The sequence below is a fragment of the Penicillium hordei genome, assembly GCF_028827395.1.
Source record: "Penicillium hordei strain IBT 12815 chromosome Unknown utg000004l_segment0_segment0, whole genome shotgun sequence".
NCBI lineage: Eukaryota > Fungi > Ascomycota > Eurotiomycetes > Eurotiales > Aspergillaceae > Penicillium > Penicillium hordei.
Genome location: NW_026623145.1, coordinates 378,918 through 399,467, shown reverse-complemented (window position 1 = coordinate 399,467; position 20,550 = coordinate 378,918). Strand labels below are relative to the sequence as shown.

At 47.5% G+C, this 20,550-nt stretch overlaps 8 protein-coding genes across 8 annotated transcripts; 2 read left to right on the top strand and 6 right to left on the bottom strand.

The window, feature by feature from the left end:
* Nucleotides 1-420: 420 nt before the first annotated feature.
* N7537_007435 (uncharacterized protein) lies at nt 421-2,612 on the bottom strand (the record flags this gene model as incomplete). The annotated part of the gene is made up of 6 exons (XM_056898492.1): nt 421-627; nt 709-783; nt 1,254-1,339; nt 1,391-1,484; nt 1,700-2,505; nt 2,558-2,612. 6 exons carry the CDS (start codon nt 2,610-2,612, stop codon nt 421-423), a joined length of 1,323 nt encoding a protein of 440 aa, XP_056750568.1.
* A 948-nt stretch (nt 2,613-3,560) lies between these two features.
* On the bottom strand, nt 3,561-3,776 carry N7537_007434 (uncharacterized protein; the record flags this gene model as incomplete). Its single annotated transcript, XM_056898491.1, has 2 exons — nt 3,561-3,651; nt 3,682-3,776. The coding sequence occupies 2 exons, from the start codon at nt 3,774-3,776 to the stop codon at nt 3,561-3,563; spliced, it is 186 nt and encodes a 61-aa protein (XP_056750567.1).
* A 584-nt stretch (nt 3,777-4,360) lies between these two features.
* Nucleotides 4,361-6,320, top strand: N7537_007433 (Zn(II)2Cys6 transcription factor domain-containing protein; the record flags this gene model as incomplete). Its single annotated transcript, XM_056898490.1, has 5 exons — nt 4,361-4,458; nt 4,509-4,589; nt 4,641-5,339; nt 5,392-5,681; nt 5,731-6,320. 5 exons carry the CDS (start codon nt 4,361-4,363, stop codon nt 6,318-6,320), a joined length of 1,758 nt encoding a protein of 585 aa, XP_056750566.1.
* A 392-nt stretch (nt 6,321-6,712) lies between these two features.
* Nucleotides 6,713-7,336, bottom strand: N7537_007432 (uncharacterized protein; the record flags this gene model as incomplete). The annotated part of the gene is made up of 1 exon (XM_056898489.1): nt 6,713-7,336. One exon carries the CDS (start codon nt 7,334-7,336, stop codon nt 6,713-6,715), a length of 624 nt encoding a protein of 207 aa, XP_056750565.1.
* Nucleotides 7,337-8,070: 734 nt separating this feature from the next.
* Nucleotides 8,071-12,321, bottom strand: N7537_007431 (uncharacterized protein; the record flags this gene model as incomplete). Its single annotated transcript, XM_056898488.1, has 2 exons — nt 8,071-12,133; nt 12,200-12,321. The coding sequence occupies 2 exons, from the start codon at nt 12,319-12,321 to the stop codon at nt 8,071-8,073; spliced, it is 4,185 nt and encodes a 1,394-aa protein (XP_056750564.1).
* A 2,652-nt stretch (nt 12,322-14,973) lies between these two features.
* N7537_007430 (uncharacterized protein) lies at nt 14,974-16,023 on the bottom strand (the record flags this gene model as incomplete). The annotated part of the gene is made up of 2 exons (XM_056898487.1): nt 14,974-15,554; nt 15,609-16,023. 2 exons carry the CDS (start codon nt 16,021-16,023, stop codon nt 14,974-14,976), a joined length of 996 nt encoding a protein of 331 aa, XP_056750563.1.
* Nucleotides 16,024-17,294: 1,271 nt separating this feature from the next.
* N7537_007429 (alpha/beta fold hydrolase) lies at nt 17,295-18,388 on the bottom strand (the record flags this gene model as incomplete). Its single annotated transcript, XM_056898486.1, has 3 exons — nt 17,295-17,380; nt 17,450-17,873; nt 17,969-18,388. 3 exons carry the CDS (start codon nt 18,386-18,388, stop codon nt 17,295-17,297), a joined length of 930 nt encoding a protein of 309 aa, XP_056750562.1.
* Nucleotides 18,389-20,102: 1,714 nt separating this feature from the next.
* Nucleotides 20,103-20,453, top strand: N7537_007428 (uncharacterized protein; the record flags this gene model as incomplete). Its single annotated transcript, XM_056898485.1, has 1 exon — nt 20,103-20,453. The coding sequence occupies one exon, from the start codon at nt 20,103-20,105 to the stop codon at nt 20,451-20,453; it is 351 nt and encodes a 116-aa protein (XP_056750561.1).
* Between the last annotated feature and the right edge of the window lie 97 nt (nt 20,454-20,550).

Genomic DNA, 20,550 nt, shown 5'->3' with positions numbered 1-20,550 from the left:
TAATCGGATCACCGATTTGGACCACCATGAACATAATGTTTGTTCTCTCCTCAGGTGAAACTAGCAAGGAATAGATAATTCCCAGAGACTTGGTACTTACTTGCATGAAGACCTCGAATCCCACATTGAGATGTACAGATGCCGAGCACTAGCAAGTACATATAGGTTGACCATCAGGTTCCAAGGGATCCAATATGAAAGTTGAGAACTAGGTAGTATAGTTCAATGACCTTGAAATGACTCCTGTCGTGTTGCTCTTGATGCTGTAGGGCATGCAAACTACAGTGGAACCAATACTACATACTAAGACAAGAAATATAAGGAAGCCCCAAAGGGAAAAGGTATTTTGTATTTTGTAAAACCCCGACCACACCCCAGCTGGGAACATGGTATCATAGATGCTAACGAAAAGCGACACGCTTAAGCGTCATCGACGGTGGTGGTGTGGAGACCCTTGGGGTCCTTGACGTTGACGGCCTGGACGTGGGAGTAGAGACGCTCCTTGGCGTTCTCCTCGTCGTTACGCTTGCGGGAGATGCGGACACGGAGACGGAAGGGAACACCCTTGATACCGGCTTCCCAGACCTTCTTGTTCAGCTGGGGGTCGACGCGGACATCCTTGGTGCCCTATTGATGAGTTGAGCAATGTTAGCGAACTGATTCGCCAGTGGGGTCAGGGGAGATATAGAGCATCGCTCAAAAACTTACCATAGCCTGCTCAGCGAAGGCGCGGATCTCCTTGATAGCCTTAGGAGCACGCTTCTTGAAGCTGACGCCGTGGCACTATAATTCCGGAAAAGAAGTTGCAATCAGTCTTCCGCCCGAATGCCATCTGCTAGAGAAAACTCTGCGCGATGAATGTTTCTGGTCTTTCGGCCATAGTGGACTTCATAAAACTAATTCTTCTTTTGTGTTCCGGGTGCGGATATGTGTGGATGCGAGCGAAGACTTTTTCAAGATCTCCTCTCGGCTGTCTCTATCGCGAAGCAGACAAAAGACAAAAGTGCCATGTCCTACCTGCAGATTTCTCCACAGGTCATGGTGAGGATGGTGGTGTGACATAGAAGGGGATTGGTTTCCCATTCTACCCTCCAACGCACACACACACCAACCCACACCACACACATTCTTTTCCGTCACAAATTCCATTTTACAGGAAAAGTTTCTTGTTCTCTGTCCATTATATGCCTCCAGAACTGAATCGTATTCGAATCGTCACAGGTAGACTGGGAAAGGGTTTGTGTTCAACATACTCGCTTGTGCAGGTTGATGGTGTACTCGCGAGACACCACATCGGCGATAGCCGAGCGCTTGTTGCCGGTCTTGACGTTGGACATCTCTGCAGAGAAGGTTAGAGGAGTATATCGAAGTGGTAATTGAGAAGACTGACTGAAGGGGTGGTCGACGGTGGGCGGAAGTGATCGATTGTCAGAAGGAGAATTCGCGGTCGATTTTTGAGTGAAATTCAGTGTGGTCTCGCTTGCCTATGCGGGGTCTGATTGGGTGGAGTGGGGCAATATTATAGCCAATGATATTCTGAGCGTGGATATTGATGCCTCAGGCAATAATTACCTTATTCAACTATCAAAATTCATACTTCTAATTCTGAAATATTCAGGCGTTTTAAACTATAATCTCTAGATAAATTTGATATAGCTTCTAACAAACATCCCCCACATTACTTCTGGCCTGCGCTCACATCGGGATAAAGGTCAAATCGTCGCTGGGTGGAGATAGGAATTGCACTGCGGATGTTCGCAATCGAATCATTATCCAAGTCAGCATAAATGACGGTCTCCTTCTCTTCAGCTTCGGAGAGAATATTCGCGCTGGGGTCAGCGACCAAGCTATGACCATAGGCTTGGTAGGCGGCATCTAGATCACGCGCGGGGCTGCAGAGCGCCACATATGACTGGTTATCAACAGCTCTTGCGCGAGCAAGGAGCGACCAGTGCAAAGGACCGGTGGTGGTGTTGAAGGCCCCCGGGTAGACAAGGAGGAAAGCGCCCTGGCGGGCAGCGATCATCGCTGCCTCTGGGAAACGAATATCGTAGCAGATGGCCAGAGCGACCTTTCCGTACTCGGGGAGATCAATGACTGTCAGCTGGTTGCCAGGCGAAAGCACATCGCTCTCCTTGAACTGAATCTTGCCTGGGATGTCGATGTCGAACAGATGCGTCTTGCGGTGAGTACCGATCAAGGCGCCTGTCGGCGAGAAGACCAACGAGGTATTGTAGTACTTCTTGGTAGATGGCTCCAGCTCGGGAATACTTCCGCCGATAAGGTATGCATTTGCTTCCACGGCGATGGCCGACAGGGCGTGGAAGGAGGGCGATTGTTCAGCCGTGGGAGGAGAGGGAAGGAGGGTCTCGGCGTATTTGGGGAAGAAATTCGTGCCATAGGGCGAGTTGAAGCACTCAGGAAGGACGATCAATCCCGCGCCAGCCTTTGCAGCTTCGAGGACTTTGCTCCGAGCATGAGAGAGATTCACGGTCTTGTCCGCCCCTAGATGGTTCGGTTAGCTGGGAAAGAAATAAGCGAGTCGAGGAATTCAAACCTGAAGCGAGCTGGACAAGAGCCAATTTGAGAGGCTTTTTCAAGAAGGTAGCCATGGTTGGGAATATGAAGAGAAGATGAGGGGGAGAGTGTAATGATACCGGAGCGGTTGCGAATTGCGGGGACGGCCATTTTGCCGATAAGCAGATCCCGACATTACTCGCTCAAATTGTTCATACTGGACGTCTATCTTGACTAAATTCTACTTGATTCTAAGTAATTCCGTCTAGATACGTATTTAATTTTATTCTGGCTTTGAATAGGGGCAATTTCTCCCTGATTGGAGATTAGGAGATGGTGTTATAGCTACATACTCTTAAAAAAGCTTCCACCAAGTGGTATTTGAGGCCTATTTCTATAATCCTAGGTGATAACCATAATATTACTAGTAGTCAGAAAATAACTGCACTTCTATTAGCTATTAAACGAGCAGACTCATAGCTCAAATGTCTCATCATCATGAGCTGTAAGCATACCGAGATACCAAAGCCCAAGCAGAATGGTAGTTCCCATGTAATGGACCATGTGAATTGCCTTCATCGTTCACTCTCTGGATAGTTATGAGCCCTTGTCTGTAAGACCATGTACCTTGTGTGATACTGTTTCATGTGCCAGTTTACCTGGCTCTTTTAGGCTAAGCTGGTCAGCCTTATCGAAGCCAAGCATCCACCAGTGCATCTGCCGTCTCTTGAAATCACCAGCAGGGATATCATAGGGCTTGAGTGTCTTGAAGTTCTCAATAACGGTCGGAAGTTCTCCATTTGCTGCAGCATCCGGAACCTGTTATTCTCATCGCGGGTTCCCATTTCCCACTAGCTCTCACATCTACAGGTGCTCGAGACGGTAATTGTAGGGTCTGCACTGCAGCGACGTAAAATTTTTCCAGGTTGCTTCTTTACCTAAATTCTCTGTGTGTTTTGAGTTACAGTTAGTTCCTGGGCGTAGAGTCACCGGAAACCGTTGCAGCGCCGGGGGCAGCAGTGTCAGTAACGGTCCTTGGGCTGTTATTCCTCCTTGGGCTGGTTTTCCTGCGGAGCGTCTGGCAACCGCGGTGCTGTCTGATTGGGGACAGTTGGCTCAGGACTTTTGGGGAACCTGTAACAAATCGGCCGGCAGTTTCCCTACATCATCTCCCTGTTGTGCTTCTCCGGCCATTGCTGAAGCTTTTCGTCATCGGTGATTGTAGTTGGGTGGTGAAAGGCTCCGACTGGTTCCGGCATTGCTCCCAGCGACAAAGTATAGATATTGCTATACTCAATGTTTAACCTGAGCGACTGCTTCATCAAATATCCGCTGTCCGATGTGCTATATCATGCCATCCTAGGACATTACGGCTCCTCTTTTTACTTATAGATTACTATACCAATATGCCACGTTCATACCCATATAATAATATATTAAACTGTCTGTATATTTAGATCATATCTACGTAATACCCTGGTATTTCGTTAAGAGATACCTGTGCCTCATTTCGTAATGAATTGATGAGATGTGTAAGGTTATGGTAAGGCGTGTTCCTCTAGCCAGTTACTAAGAAAAAATCGCACCATACTACTGTGTATTACCTTTATTGAGGGAATAAATGATGATATACCTATAATTATGTCCGGATATAAAAAGGAGGCTTATATAGTAGTGAGGCCCACAATGATATCGTTCTACCAATAGAAATGCGAACAAATGCGGAGTCCCACTTCTTAATTTCTTCCCATTCGGAGACATCGTACTCGACTGCCCATTAAGTGCTCCTGCATCTCGCTAACTCGATCCGACTCGCAGCCTCGTTTTTGTATGATAAGACGTCATGGAGAACGGAGTCGGGACCCGCCACCCCAAAGCATGCCTAACCTGCGCCAAGGCCAAAGTACGATGTTTCCGGGAAACAGATGGTCCCTGTAAACGGTGAGCATATAGTTGATTTCATACATATAACCTATATTGACTTTGGTTAGTTGTCGTCGCCTGGGGAAAGAATGTGGAGCTCAGCTACCTAAAACCCATCGCCGTGAAAGGAAATCAGCCCCAAGTGGCTCGTAAGTGTTCAACATAAAACCTCCCCAAGAGACCCCTAACGTTCTAGCTAGAGATGTTGCTGCACTCGAGGCTAAATTAGACCGCATGGTCGCCATTCTGGCTGCTTCAGAACAAAATGCCAGAGAACAACTAAGAAGTAGCCCAGCAACGAAATCATTATCTACCTTTGAACATAACACCGCTGTTCCCGATGAAGTCGAAGGCCAGCTGTTGATGGAAGTGTTCTCCAAGAAAATGTTCCCGCACTTTCCATTCCTCATGATCCCCCCGCATACGACCGCAGAGGAACTGCGCCGAGAGAAACCATTCCTCTATCTGAATATTTCAATGATCGCGTGCCAAAACGCTCCACGCCAACGAGAAATTGTGGATGCAGTACAAGAATATGTCGCCGAACACATCGTCATAAAGGGAGAACATAGCCTGGATCTACTCCAGGGCCTTCTCCTCAATGTGGCTTGGTTCGTTTCAGTCAGTCGTTTCCCACGAATTTGTGACCATCCCACCAATGTGCCCAAAACTGAAGAGCCTCATCAAATGTTTCGAAGCACCACCCAGCTCGATACAAATGTGCACTTAATAGTGGCGCAATCCTTCAGCTTGGGCCTGAATCAAGAGATGGCTTACCAGAAAAGCTTGAACTATCCCTTGACTTATTTGAAGGATACTATAAATGAAGACCATCATAGCCCGGTCCGCACACTGGAAGAGAGACGCACCTATCTTGGGTGTTATTATCTAATTACCATGTATGTGTATGACCCCTAGTCTTGCTGGACAGAAGCTAATTTCTTTTCGAAGGCTCTCGACATGTGTGAAAGACATGGGGCCAATTATTCGCTTTACAAGATACACAGACGAATGCTGCAATGTTCTAGACCAAGTCGCTGAATATCCCACAGATGCCTCTATGGTACAGCTAGTCCGAGCGATGAACGTCGCAGATAGGATTCATCACACACTATATTATACCGAGCTCTATTCTTCGTCGGTTTCATCAGCCCCTCCGCCTCTAGGGCTAAGCATACGATGGCTTGAGGCTGAGATTAAGCAACTCAAAGCACACATGCCGAGTGACTCACCACACTCTGGTTAGTCATTCCATCGTCTTTACATATAATAATCTAACAACAATGACAGCCATTCTACAGCTTCATCACAACACACTCGACATACATCTTTATCGAGTTGCCCTCAGCACTGACTTCTCCAAATCCAACTACGGTGATCACCCTCTCATGCAATTGGATCTCCTTTTCCGCTGCCTGGAAGCGACAACCTCCTTTTTCCAAACCATTCTCTCTCTTCCCCCCAACCTGTTCCCTTTCTTCCCTTTCACCATCACGTGTCAATTCGGAAAGGCAATCGTCGTTCTCTCCCAGCTTTCACTTTATGACCATCCCGGATGGGACCGAGCATACGTGGAAAGCATAATAGACTTCGACCAGACCGTCGATAGTATGGCTTCCAAGCTGGAAGTAGAACTTCCGCATTACGAGCAGGCTCTTGCACAAGACCCAAAGTCTACTGAATTGCCGGAGATATTTGGAAGGATAAAAAATCGCGCGCAAATGATTAAAAAGGCGCATCGGCGGAGAAAAGATGCACTCGAACAAAGATCTCTGTCTACCACTGTCGCCCCGTTGGACTACGAGTTCATGATGGATTCGCCCTTCCATCTACTGTTTCCTTTTGGTGAAATTCCACCGATGTATGGGCAATACATGTAGTTGATAGTCGGCTACGTCTAGGACTGCAGCAGACATATCTCTCTCGGACTGCTTGTATATACCGAAGTGTAATAATAATGTATTTCCAATTTCCAACTATTTATAAGATTACTAGAAGTAACCGATAAGTACATAATGTGGAGAGAACGCAGTTCTGGCTCTCGCCAAGAGGGTGGGTCGTGCAGATCGGTGATGCGGCTCAAACTCTTCTTTCCTCGTCGGGTAATGATGCTACGTGCTGCGCAGAGAGCTAGTACGAGCATTTCCGAAAGAGAGACTTGGCCTGAGCGAGTCGTATTTCTAAATATTGATCGAGACTTGAGTCTGTCTCCTCTCCAAAACCCGAGTATAATCCAACTTTCTCAAGGTATAAATACATAATCAAATCAAAATTACAGCACCATAACTCCGACCATAGCAGCCATCACTGCCATGACACCGGCCACGTTGGAGGCGGGGGTAGCAGCAGCATTGAAAGTGGATGAGCTAGTCGCGGCAGCGGAAGTAGAAGTAGCGTTACCAGTACTGGAGGTCGACGAGGTGGAAACCTTCAAAGAAGAAGCGACGGCAGTAAGACCAGAGGGCGCATCCGTGATCATGCTATCAGCAGTTTGAGTGCCGGACGGGGACGAAGAAGAAAGAGAAGACGAGTCCGACGCCTCAGAAGTCTGTGTTGCGGAAGCGAGCACAATATCAGTGGTCGACGAAGCAGTTGACGCCACAGTGCTTGTAGAGGCAGCTTGTTTGCCATTGGGTCCCCAACCCTCCAGGTAGTCGGGAGTAAGCGTTGCGGTTCCGGAGTATTGGGGACATCCCGGTTGAGTGGTTTTTGGTGGTGCGCGGCCGCCACCGCAGTCGAGGAATGAGCAGATCTCGCCGCTGTCTGGGACGTACCAGAGGTAGCTGGCATAGTAGTGGTCGAATATGACTTCCGAGGAGACGCAGCCTTCTAGGTCGGTGCGGGCTGTGGCGAGACTGACAAGGCCTAGGAGGAAAGAAAGAGTGACGGGTTTCATTTTGGATTTTGAATGAGTGACTGGGGTAAATTTAACGAGTGAACAGCTAAGAAGAATAAAATAAAAGGAGAACTGGAAAGTCTGAAGGGAAAGTTATTTGTTGAATAGCCGGGAATTAGCTTAACCCTATTTAGGCGCTACTGGAGTCTCGGCCCTCCAAAATCAGCCTCAGGGTCTACGGGGTTTTATTAGTTGGATTAGTTGGAATTACTGTTTTAAAGTAGAAAAATATCAATTTTCATTTATTTTCACAGAAATACAATGTAGACCCCATTATCTTCACACACACAAAAAAAAAAAAAAAAAAGGAATATTCGACTTGGAGCCCACAGGGCCCAGGGAGATACTCAACCAGGGCATAACTGGACTCAAAAGAAAGGAGACCGATGTAATCGGGAAGCTGGCCCACTGCACGGAGCCGGGCCAACTTTGTCCGATTTCGAGCCCGTGGTGCCCAGGGAGATACTCAACCGGGCCCTGACAGGGTTCAAAAGAAAAAGGGACCGACACCATCTGATTTGAAGCTGGCCCACTGCGTGAAGCCGGGCCAACTTTGACCAGGAGAGTGGGGGTCGATGCGCAAAAAAAAAAAAAAAAAAAAAACAAGACGCCAGAAAGAACCACAAAGGCAGAAAACACATATGCAAACCTTGGCTATGCGCTTGGACATAAACATACACTCCCGAAAGGGAGGACAAAGATGGAGAAGATATGGAGAAGAGATAGAGAGATATCTAGTTCTTGATATCGTTGACCAGCTGGTGGAACTCACGTAGTCTCTCACCCTTCACTCGAACGGCCCAATGTGTGAGAGCCCCAGTCTCGTTGGGCACCAGGAACTGAACACTGTTAGTGGTGAGCTTGTAGTCGAACTCTTTCTTCAGGAGAATGTTCAAGGTGACATTTCCACTCGGTTCGGCACGGGCGACGATCCGCGCACGTCCAGTGACAGGGTGCTTCAAAACGCGGACGGGACCGGTTCCTTTGGCCACCCACTTATCCTCAAGTTTGAAAACCCGGGATTTGTCTTCAAACATAACAGTTTCTTCTTCTTCGCCGCCGTTGCCCTTTGTCAGATCGAAAATTTCACCAGGTTCACCCTCCTCATCTTCAGTGGCAGTGGAGGGAGTGGGCATCACGGGCTGTGCAGAGGAATTGATAGAAGGAGCCAGCGGTGCAGTGGAGACTCGTCCAAACATACTGGCGCCCGCAGAAGGAGGGGGAGGCGACGGCTTCGTCTTTTTTGCGGGAGAATCATTATGGTTGTCACTTTCATCCACAGAGGCCTTGCGTTTCGGTGAGGGCGGCTTGGGTGCACCGAAAATGTTCTGGGAGGACTTCGGCTTCTTTGCCGGGGAATCATCGTCGTCGTCACTTTCATCTGCGGAGGTCTTGCGTTTCGGCGAGGTCGGCTGGAGGCCGCCGAAAATGTTCTGCGAGGCTGGGACCGGCTTACTGGACGATCCGAAAACCGAGGAACTGACAGAGCTAGGAGCGCCTGCACCGAAGAAAGAAGGCGGGGCTCCAGGCTTGCCACCAAAGAGCGCGGCATCCGCAGGCGAACGCGTGGCTGTTCCGACGAAAGTCGAGAATTCAGACGACTGAGGAGATGATGACTTAGGGAACCCGGGTTGGAAACTTGAGGAAGACAAAGAGGAAGTGCCGTTCGCTTTAGTAGATGTGGTGGAGGGAGAAGTAAAAGGAGGGAACATGTTAGGGGTAGGAGTGGCAGGGGTGGCAGATGTTGCAGGCTCCTCAACGTTCTGTGGAGCAGTGTCATCAACGAACTTGAAACCCTCGCCGGGAACAAAAACGGCACGCTTTTTAGCTGCAGCTTCGATTTCAGCGCGCTTAGCGCGTTGGCGTTCCTCATCTTTGCGCTCCCACTCCGCCTCATCCTCCTCATCAGAGTCAAACTCTTCAGCCTTTCTCTTGGCCTTTGCATCAGCTATGGCGCTGTCCGACTTTGACTTGAACTGGGCCGCAAAATCGACGCCAGTAGCCGAACCAAAGTTGGGGATTTTGAAAGCAGGGGCGGCGGTTGAAGTAGCTACATCACCAAGCTTGGGATATTGGAAAGCAGGGGCGGCGGCTGAAGTAGCGGCATTACCAAACTTGGGCATTTGGAAAGCAGGGGCGGCGGCTGGAGTAGCGGCATCGCCAGACTTAGCAACTCCAGCAGCCGAGGTGGTGGTTGAAGTTGCCGCACCACCGAACTTAGGAGCTTCAACGGCAGGGGGAGCTACAGGAGTAGCAGCAGGGCTGGCAGTGGGAGGAGAAGGCTCAGCCCTGGCGACAGGCGCAGGAGGAACAGGAGCCGCGGCCGGAGACGAAGGACCAGCACTCGAGGCGGAAGAAGTGCCAGCAGAAGTAGTTGCCGGAGCAGGATCCGGAGCAGAGAAGGATTGAGCAAACTTGGAGGAAGTAGTAGATCCACCAAAAGGCTTGGTAGAAAGCGCTGGGCGTCTATCATCAAGAGCAGGAGGTACGAAGGTCGGAGGGGTCGGGATCCGGGGAGGCGCGTTGCCATCTGCCGCTTCCTCAGCGGCATCACGTTCGTTGATGGCAGCGCGTTTGGCCTCTTCTTCCGGGTTAATCGACCCAACGGGGACACCAAGCTCACGGCGAAGCTCGGCGTAAAGAATAAGGACTTCGTCAATATCATCTGTCATGGGGTCGCATTTAGCGATCTCACGCTTGAACGACTCAGTCAAGACGCCAATCCTCATGAGCAAATGGGCTCGGCCTCGAAGCTCATCCCGGTTTTTCTCAGGGAAAAGACGTTTGAGCGGCATTTCGTCAAAGTCTTCGGTTGATACAGGATAGTCAATTGACACAGGACGATCAGGTCGAGGGAAAAGACTGTCAGGATTTGAAGCAGTAAAAGTGTTGGAGACAGTAGAGGTTGAGGAGGAAGAGGGGAGAGAGGAGGACGAGGGGAGAGAAGAGGACGAGGGGACAGGTAAACAAGACGAGATTTTATGGTCGCGTGGAGACTGCGCGAACGACACATGAGGTGTCGCAGGTTTCGTCGCACCTTCCGTTGGAGGTTCACTCGACACCTTAGGCGCAGCGGTGAATGGGCTAGTCAATGAGCCATTTAAACCTGCAATGTTATTGTCTTTATTGTTGTCAACTGCTGTACTTGCACCCAAGAGAGAAGTGCTCGGTGGCTGGGGCGTTGCAGCCTGCTCTGTCGGCTTCGGCGCGAATGGGTTACTGAATGCGTTTTGCCCTGACAGGTTCGCGAATGGATTGGTAGGTGTCGGCTGGGTTGCCTTTTCTTCTCCAAGCTTCGACGGCGCAGGGGACGCCCCGAACATTGAGCCGAACGGCGAGACTTTCGCAGGTAAAGGGGTCTGCTTTTCGCTTGTCACCTTCGGTGCAAAAACACTACTCGCCGGTGATAGTTCCTTCTCAGCCACAGGTGTTCCAAACATGGGCTTGAACGGCTTGTCCTCGGATGGCTTTGCAGGCGTACTCTCGGCAACTGGCTTTGGCGAGAACATATTGCCAAATGCCGGTGAAGCAGTCTGTTCTTTTGCGGCCTCCGAAACTTTTGACACCGCAGGTGTACCAAACATGGACTTGAACGGCTGGTCCGGTGCAGGCGTTGCAGCCGCGTTCTCGGCGGCCGGCTTCGGCGAGAACATATTACCAAATGCTGGCGTAGCCGTCTGCTCTTTTCCAGCCTCCAAAACTTTTGATGCTGCAGGTGTACCAAACAGGGACTTGAACGGTTGTGCTTCGGCAGCCTTTACAGAACTTTCGGTCCCAGTAACCTTTGGCGAGGACAAAGCGCCAAATGAACTCGGCGCTGACAGGTTTGCAAATGGATTACTCGCCTTTGGTTCTTCTGTCGCTGGTTTGGGCGCAAATATATTGCTAGCAGGCCCCGAGGGCTGAGAACTGGAGGTCGACCCGAAAAGAGCACCAAAAGGCTTCGCAGCCTCTGCGGGCTTCGCAGGGGTCTGCTCCGCTGCCGTTGTCTTTGGGGCAAACAGGTTGGTGCTGCTGGTTGGAGCCTGCCCTGACAAGTTCGCAAATGGATTGCTGGCTGTTGGCTTCTCTCCATCCACAGGCTTCGAGGCGGCGGGGGTTGATCCGAAAAGTGGCTTGAAGGGCTGGGTCTCGGCTGGTTTGTCGGCTGGTTTCTCAGTTGTAATTGCCTTTGGTGCAAATGGATTGCTGGACGCATTATCTCCTGAAAGGTTCGAGAATGGATTACCAAGTGCCGACGGACCTGCGGGTGGCTTGGATGAAAACATGGAACCTCCCTTAGGCTTAGTATCGGGTGAAGTTTGCATGCTGTCATCGGCAGGCGAAGTCGTATGTGCTGCAGACTGCCCAAAGAGGACGGGCTTTGCTGGAGTGTTTGTGTTCTGTTGTGCTCCGAATCCACCGAAGGACGGAGTGGACTGATTTCCGGCATTGAATCCCCCAAAGCTGAAACCATTGGTACTTGACTGGGTATTCCCGCCAAATGATGTGTTTACAGCAAAAGGATTGCTCGACGGTGCAGATCCAAATGAGGTAGGTCCCGCGCCGAAGCTGAAGGACGCCTGACCACCTGCCTGGCCGTTAGTGCCCGACGAGAATATTCCACCCTGACTGGGCCCCGAGCTTGCCCCGGGGAAGCTCTGGCTCTGAGTCTGGCCAAATGTGAACCCAGTCGACTGGGTAGGTGCTGGTGCCGCGGCAGGGGCCGCGGATGCGAAAGGGTTAAATGAAGCCGCATCAGGTGCGCCTCCGCCGGTTGTGGGAGTTGGAGCCCGGCGTTTGCGGACATCCTTGATCCTAAAGGTTTCAAAGAGATCTTCGGTCAGTTTGTGGTCATCCACCGGTATTTCATTTGTCACTTACTTTCTGCTGGCTAACTGGGCTGCTGTCGCCCGGTGGGGTTTATCATCCGGAGTGCTAGCCATACCGAAAGCGCCCTCGTCTTCTTTGGACCCTTGAGGGCCTTGAGCTCCACGTTTCAACATATTGCGCGTATGAAAACCACCGTTGGTTGTATGATTAGCAAGCTCGAATTTCGCGAGCTGCCTCCTATCCTTCGGAATCTATGTGACCCGGTTTAAAGCGCTAAATCAAACACGATGCAATACTGGACCTCGGTGTGATGCCGTGATGATTTTCCTCACTTACGGCAATCGAAGCAGTGAGCTTTCTGTACGGCGAGGCTCTTTCTGACTCCGCACCGACTCGAAAAAGCAACGGGTTTGATGGTGATTACCCTCCACTTAAAGATTGTTTATCGTGGAGAGAGAAAAACCCAATTTGTCTCTAACGTCTTTGATGTGGTTGTCCGTGGTATTCGCGGTTCCGTGACACGTTCGCGATCCGTCGCGCAGGAAGTTGTCAGCACAACGAAGGAGCTTTCGAGCTAAGGGAAGTGAGATCGAAGACAGACCGAGGACGTATTACTGTCCCTGATGATATTTGTCTTCGAGTTTCGATATATCCCACGACGCAATGAAGGGAGGCACGACTATTATTTTTTTTTTTGCAGGAAGCATCCAAGGCGGAAAAGCCCCAGTCACGTGAAGTGTCTTGGCAGCCAATGGTCTATGCTCGGGGACTTTTACAAGCTATTGTTTTACCTGCATTGGGCAAAGGGGGATGTGATATGTTTGTATGATTGTCACCATTTTTTTGGGGTGAAATTTACTTGCCTTCAAACGAATGAAGCAAAAGAGTAAGGGGAACGTTTCTGTCCTCAAATAAAAGCCCCGCTCACTTCATGATGTTGCCAACGTTGAGAAGCGGAAGAAAGATCCGCTTCAACAACACCACAAAGTACACTGGAGCCCGAAAAGAACATGTGGGATACTGTTGTGTGAAGCAGAGTCTGGATCTATACGCATAACAGCCTAAGCAGTAGGTTTAAGTGCCTACTGAAGTTCCGAACCGCCGAGCTTGTCCTTTAAAGGGTAAATATATAAAGCGATAAGCGACATACAGTAAGGTTTAGTATTTACCCACCCGCAATTTCGACCCATCACTTTCAAATATATATATCTTACTTATATATATACTACACCACCATACATTGCTCAATTTATTCAATAAAAGATAGGTTTGAACCCTATACCAATCTCGGTTAAAAATTAAAAATTAATATTTTGTACAATAACCCCTAGCACTCTGTACGGCCTTGCATCTCCGTCCTATGCTTAAAATCAATGCATCTATCTTTGCCTACGGAATTGCATCCCAAGCAATCTTTATACATCGTTTAAACACCTGCCAATCCTCCCCCGATCTTCCTATATATATAAGCTCAGGGAATAACCAAAAAAGCTTTTATCTTTAGCCACCGCCAAACAGGTTTAATAGGGTTTAAATCTAGTGAGTGCGGCGGCTAGTCTTCTATATATATACTGTGAGTTTCAAACCACTCTTGTGTGAGCTTCGCTATATAGATTCGAGTATTATCTTGCTAAAAGATAGAGCTAGGTTGATAGAAAGGAATAAGACCTTTTTCGAGTGTCGAAATATAGGAAATTGTAGTATATCCTCTCTTCTTCGATATCGGATTAATTTCAACCTCTCGTTCTATAATAATCAATTCTGACCGACTACCTAACTAGATTGCACCCTAAACCATTTATGAAATATCTTTAACATATGCTTTAGTATTTATAAGCTCTTTTCGGTAGGCCTCCGATCGAAAACGCCAACACCATATTGCGTACTAACTAACTAGTCACAGTTAGGTTAGATAGGTTCAGGGTAGACTTGCCTTAATACTCCTCGAATAGTCTAATGTCAATGATCGGATCGTAATTGAGCTATTGCTATATAGGGCCTTACTATAGCCTAAGTCCTTTTAAGCGATTAAGGAACTAATACTAAACAGTCCTTAATCTAAATATTATATTTTTCCTACTCTTATAGCTTAGCTAATAAGATTATTATTTATCTCTTTAATATTTTAATTTAGTTATCTCGCTTATTATTAAAGTCAGGGTTATCGTTCTTAACTATTAGTTTCTTTCTAATACTAATATAAAATATATTAATAGTAACTCGAAACTTAATTCGAGATAATCTTTAATATATTATATATTAGCTAATTAGTTATAGTTATAGTTAGATTAGGTAGGTTTAGGGTATACTTATCTTAATACCCCTTGAATAGTCTAATATTAATAATCGGTTTATGACTAAGTTATTACTATATAGGGCAACTTAGAAGAGGAATTGAGACAAAGTGTGTGGAAAAATGTAAAATTGTAATTGTAATTGGATGATACCTTAGGCGCTATCGTCTTTTGGATCAAATTGAATCCGCACGGAACGGACAAAGATATCATTCTGAGAGTATTCCTCTGTGGCTTGTACTGGAAGCACGAATGAAGGAACTATCAAAGAAAACCGGCAACATGCCTCTGTGACTTGATGTCGGAACTTTGATATACCGTATCAGCGTGTTTCTAGTAGGACCAATCATATCGAAATTTGACGAGATTTATTGATGGTGTTTCTATGACTACTACTTGTGCGCTCTATATGGATACGCCAAGACTGATTAGGGCCCTCCCTGGCTTATATACCTCAGGAAGCAGATGTGGATAGCGGCAGTGCTGGTTCATCGGGAATAGCGGTAATTTTGACTCTCCGCACCTTGACACTTAACCTTGCAAGAAGCTCAGCTGCTGATCCATCACGCTTCGTACGATCTCATCCCAAGATCGCCATTGGATTCCAAGTTCAACTTCTGCCTTGGTTGTGTCGGTGAGCATGGAAGGCATTCCTTCAACCTCCTCTGTGATCTTCGCGCCAACATTGGGATAGGCCTTGAGTGCAATACGAGCCACGTTTTTCCAGGTGGTTTGTGGCGCGGAAAGCAGATACTTTGAGCCATCCTTGATTTTCGGGTCCAACGCCTTGATGTGAGCTTCAGCAACATCTTGGATGTGCACTCCTCTGATGCCGCCAAGTGGAACACCTCCCATCACACTACCCCAGAGAATACCATTGGATCCTGTTTCAACTTCCTGGGCGGAGTTTTGCACGAGATTGGTACCAAAAACAAAAGCTGGATGGATGGTAACCAACGAGTAGTGTGGCTTTTCGCTCTCCCGGAACTCCCAGGTGGCATTGTTTGCAAGCAATTTGGATGCCCGGTACAGAGTCATCGGTGTTGCATCAGGATTGCTAGAATCCACAAAATTGGCCTTTGGGTCCACATTGAGATTCCAATCATTATCCTCTAAGTGTGACGTCAGCATATTAAATATTTTGACGTATTAAGCATTCAAGTTACCTTTAATGACACCACCTTCGGGTACTCCGGTAATAGGAATCAAGGAAGCGATGGACGAAGTGATCACAACCTTCTTAATGCTTGGCACTTTAGCTGCCTCCTTGAGCAAGGCCAAGGTTCCCTTCACTGCAGGAGTGAATATGGCATCCTGGTCCGTGCCACGAGCAAGAGGTGATGCTAGATGCAGGACATAGTCCACTCCATCAAGCTTGCCTCTAAAGGAAGCTTCATCGGTTAGGTCTGGGATGGTGACGAATTCCAGCTGGTCGCGATAGCCTGCCAGTACATCTTCGAGCTTCTCTGATCTCTTGCGGACGCCAATTCGAAGACGATATCCCGCCTTTAGGGCTTCAAGGGCAGTGGCGCTGCCAATGAAACCGGTAGCACCGGTGATGAAGACAAGGGAGGCAGGCATAGTGGGTATGGTATGATGACGATGATTTTATAAAGATTGATTCAAGGAAACAGGAGGACAGTCGGTTTGTATATATTTTGCGATCTGGATTAATTATTAATCGTCATTCTCCTTCATTCTAAGGGTAGGACAGCGGTTCGCGCAGAATATTCATTATCACCTGATCGGTGATAATCTGCCGAACCTAAGCCAGCTTTCGGCTGGAACTGAGGCTGTTTTCACTAGTCTCCACCTAAGATGGGGGGGAGCAAATGGAATGTTTAATAACCACGAGGCTAATGAGTGATCATGCCGAGCCAAGAGGGCACCCAGCCCAGCGGGACCCAAAAAAAGTTCAACGGGACCTAAACATTTCTGACTAATTTTGGCCAAGCGGGAGTTGTTACGGTCACTATGCTACAACTTGTGGGTAATCGGTTCGGGGTCCCGTTGAGCTAGGGATTAACTGTGAAGGGAGGACATTTCGCCTTTGCCGTCTGTAATTTTATAACAGGTGCTTGGGTGTCCGTTGGAGTCGAATGTTCATGACACGAAGAAATATAACGCATGATGAATAAACATACGCCGAGGGACATACGCCGAGGGACATTGGCGATCTTCTGCCGAGTGGAACTCGGAATCTGGTCTGATCAGTCATCAAAGCCTGAGGGGCCTCGGCGAATACAGATAAAGCATTACAAATACTTTAAAAAATGAACAGGTGATCACCCATCCATTTTTGACAAAAATAGAGAAATAATTCCTAGCAAATATAATCATCATTCACACTCTCCATCTCTCTTGTTCGCTTAAGGGTGCGAGATCATAATCACTAATGTCTATGAAACGCTCAGAATGCGAGGGAAAAGCTCCTGATTAAATTCACAAATAACGATCTTTGCACTATTCAGGACCCGGCCTAAGTAAAAATGACCCAATGCCTGCTTTGAAGAATTATTCAAGGTCCGTCTTGGTCAGGCTAAAAAGTATCCATCAGACATGTTGATTATTGTCAAAAGTAACAAGAACAATTGAAGACGCTGATAGGCTGAAGATGACTCCTTTGACAACTTCGTTCACCCCAACTCCTTCTGGCTGTCCAGATTTTAGTTCAAAGCTCTGACTAGCCTAGGTTCCGTCTAGTCAATTGCCTGACTCTAAAGCATATATATTTGTCTAAGTGATGATTCAAATTGAATAGCAGATAATGTAGTTTGTTATTGAATTCTGTACACTTTCCTCTTGCAAATCTACTAAGATTTGGTTTTTGGGACACAAGCATTCTTCTTCTCTTAGCTTTGTGATGCGGTGGCTGAAATTGAACCCACAAACTCGACAATATCATTGAGAATCCTTTGGGGATGAGTGATGATGAAGACTGAAAACGGCATTCATTAGTTATTTTTCATCGATGAAAGAGGGTGTGGGGAGGAGGAGGCTTTCATACTATGACTTGCGTTCTCGTACAAGTTTATTTTTGCTCTGGGGATCATCTGTTTGATGCGATCTACGCTCGTTTCCGCGGGGGTCCCAGCATCCGAGTCACCGTGTAAAAGTAAAACAGGGACGTCAGATTCTTGCCCCAGTGCTGCTAATTTTTCACTGAAGTCGTAGTGAGTGAAGATTTGCACAGCGCGCTCAACCGCAATAGCTTCCGCGGCCTCAGCCATCCGCTCAAACCGCTCAAGCGTCTTGGCAGGGACTTCGTTATTACCAATACCCAATGGCCCTTTGAATGAGTCGGCAAAGAAGCTAACACGATCCTGACGGATTGCACCTATGACCTGGTTCCACATTGCCAAAGGTGTTGCTTGAGGGAACTCGGGCGTAGCGACAGGATATGGAAGAGATGTATTTGTGAATACAAATCCCTATTGATTTAAATAGCCGTCAGAATCAATTAAATTTTCTCTCCAAGGGGCGGGAAAATCAACAAGGAGGAGTAACGACCATGTGCAGCACGTACTTGGCAATGTTGACGGACATAATCACTTGACGTGTATGCCAAAAGCGATTCCCCACCAGCCATGCTGGCTGCAACGAAAATGAACTTTCCAACTTTGATTTTTTCGAGAAGATCGACAACATCCCTTCCGAACACTTCGTAACTGATCTCAGTTCGGTCTGGTTGCAGACCATTCCAGTCGCTCCGCCCGAAGCCCCGTCGATCTGGAGCGATACAGCGCAATCGGTAGGTCTCAGTGAGTTGTACCATCAAAGGCTGCCACATTTCTGAGGACAGTGGCCATTGATGCAAGAAAACTATCGCTGGTGGTTGCTTATCGCCATGTTGGCTGTCTGGATTATACGGTGCAGTGACTGAAGACGGAATATAGTCCCGAAAGAAAAGCTCTGCGCCGTCGAAAGAACTCTGGAAACGGGGCATCTTTCTTGGTCTTCTCGAAGTTTGGTCGGGTCGAGATAACTTTCGATATGGTGAGACAAATTACTCGAGGATATATATACTCTGTTACGGGTCAACTCAGATGACCCTAGCGATATCTGCCGACAATGGACCTGTAATATGTAAGCATGTAGCACGTCACCGTTAGCTTATTGATTACTTATTTGGATATTTAGCTAACTATATTTCGCCACTCTGAGGTGGCCCATTTTTTAAGGTTGCGTAGCTCCACAAGAGGGGCCAGGGAGTCTTTGCCTCAAAAGGAAGTCCTCAAAGGTTATTTTTGATCAAAGTGAGTGAATAGTACAATTCTACAGTCTGCTCAAAAACAGAAAGAGCAAGAAAAAAGAACAAAAAAATAGGAAGCCGAGCCCATAGTTCTCTATCTATATCAAATAGCTGTTTTGTGACTAGATGACTGGGACAGCCATTTGTGTGTCATGATTGCCACAGGTTCTTTACCTTTGTGTTACAATAGTGAGTTCGATGATCCGGGGATTCGGCTGCCCCATCATCGAGGATTAGTGATCATTATACTTTTGGGGACCTCGGGATGTCAGCGGGATTACTGAGCAAGCGAGGCAATTTTTCTCCTTTAACTTTGTGGCATCATAGTGGGCCCGTTGATTCGGGGCTTCAGATACCCTCACTGATAATTAGTAAGTATAATGTTCTGTGGGAATTTCTAACTCTTGAGGTCAGGCTCTACCGGAAGACGGCACTCGCGAGTGGATCATCCAAAGATGAGAAGTGAGAAAGTTTCAGATCAAAGCATAAACGGCTACAACGGCTCTATATTTGTTACTTTCTTATTGCCCAGAGGATGGCACAAAGGTGTTACTGCACGGCTATTTTCTGAAGCAGGCACTCTAGTAATCAAGAATGAAACACCTAGATATGACACTGTATTCACTTTCGTGAAGTGTTTTTTTTGGTGTTCCTGATATTGTTTTAGCTAACCAATTGACTTATTCTCGGTATGTTAATACAGTCTATTCTGGTTGCCATCAAGCAACGTACTTTTGATCTTGGTTATTACTTCATTAGTATTGATGCGTTGGGAATTCCAAAAATGATGTCCACGCAGAACATATTAGTGCATTATAAAGAAACCTATCGGGCTCAGCAGATGAATAGATTAACAAGATCTCAACATGATTGCTTGAGCATGAATAGTAACCAGTAATTTGAGTCAAAGGAGGAACTCAACAAGCATTGAGACATATATTTATGACGGAATCAATCATGATAGTAACCCCCCAAAATATCATCACTAAGCTGGACGTCCAAGTTTTGCGGATAAGATACAGGAAGGTGTTCTCTGATCAGCCACGATCTATGGAGTAAACAGAGGCACAATATCCGACTTATTTCTTCACGAGACTTGCAGCCCCCCATAGCGAACCCACGTGTCCATTCGGGTACAATTCCAACATGCAAGAATATAACTCATCAGCGCTTGACGTTTGCTGATTAAGCCGCTCCAAATTTTCAAAATACGCCTTGGTCTAGTGAACAGCATTTGGACTGAAGTCTTTGCTTGGGTCACTATGGCTACTAACTATAATCTTTGGATGAAGAGCCGCAATCTTGTCGAGCGCTGCGATCTATTAAACCGATATCGATGGCGAATTCCGACGCTTGAAAAGTATCGCGGAGGTTAGGCTAAGCGACAATATCGTGGCCTTTCTAAACGATGCGCATTCCTCAATGGAGTCAAAGGGCGCTTCAAATCCCCGAGGCCCCTGCAAGAGGTCTCTCATTCATACGCGGCCATGGGAGATTGCCTCGAGCTTCTTCGTCATCTGTAAGAACTGGTGCTGCCAAAGACGATCGCCACCAAAACAAGCGTACCCCTGTCTCTTGGGCTGCAGAATATGGTGCCTTAGATTGCGTGAAGATTCTTTTGGAACACGGAGCGAAACTCAACTCCACGGATGATATGTATTCCACCCCATTGTCGTGTTTAATTCATGCGGGCCCACATACGGATCAAGCAAAAGCTACTGAAGTCTACCTGAGGAAGAACGGCGCCGTTGGATCTTGAGGTATATTGGAATGTCCTGATGGACTTTGTATGTAGATTCAGCGGCCGTGATATATTATGAGACTATTCTTACTCCATGCCAATAAACACGATGGAT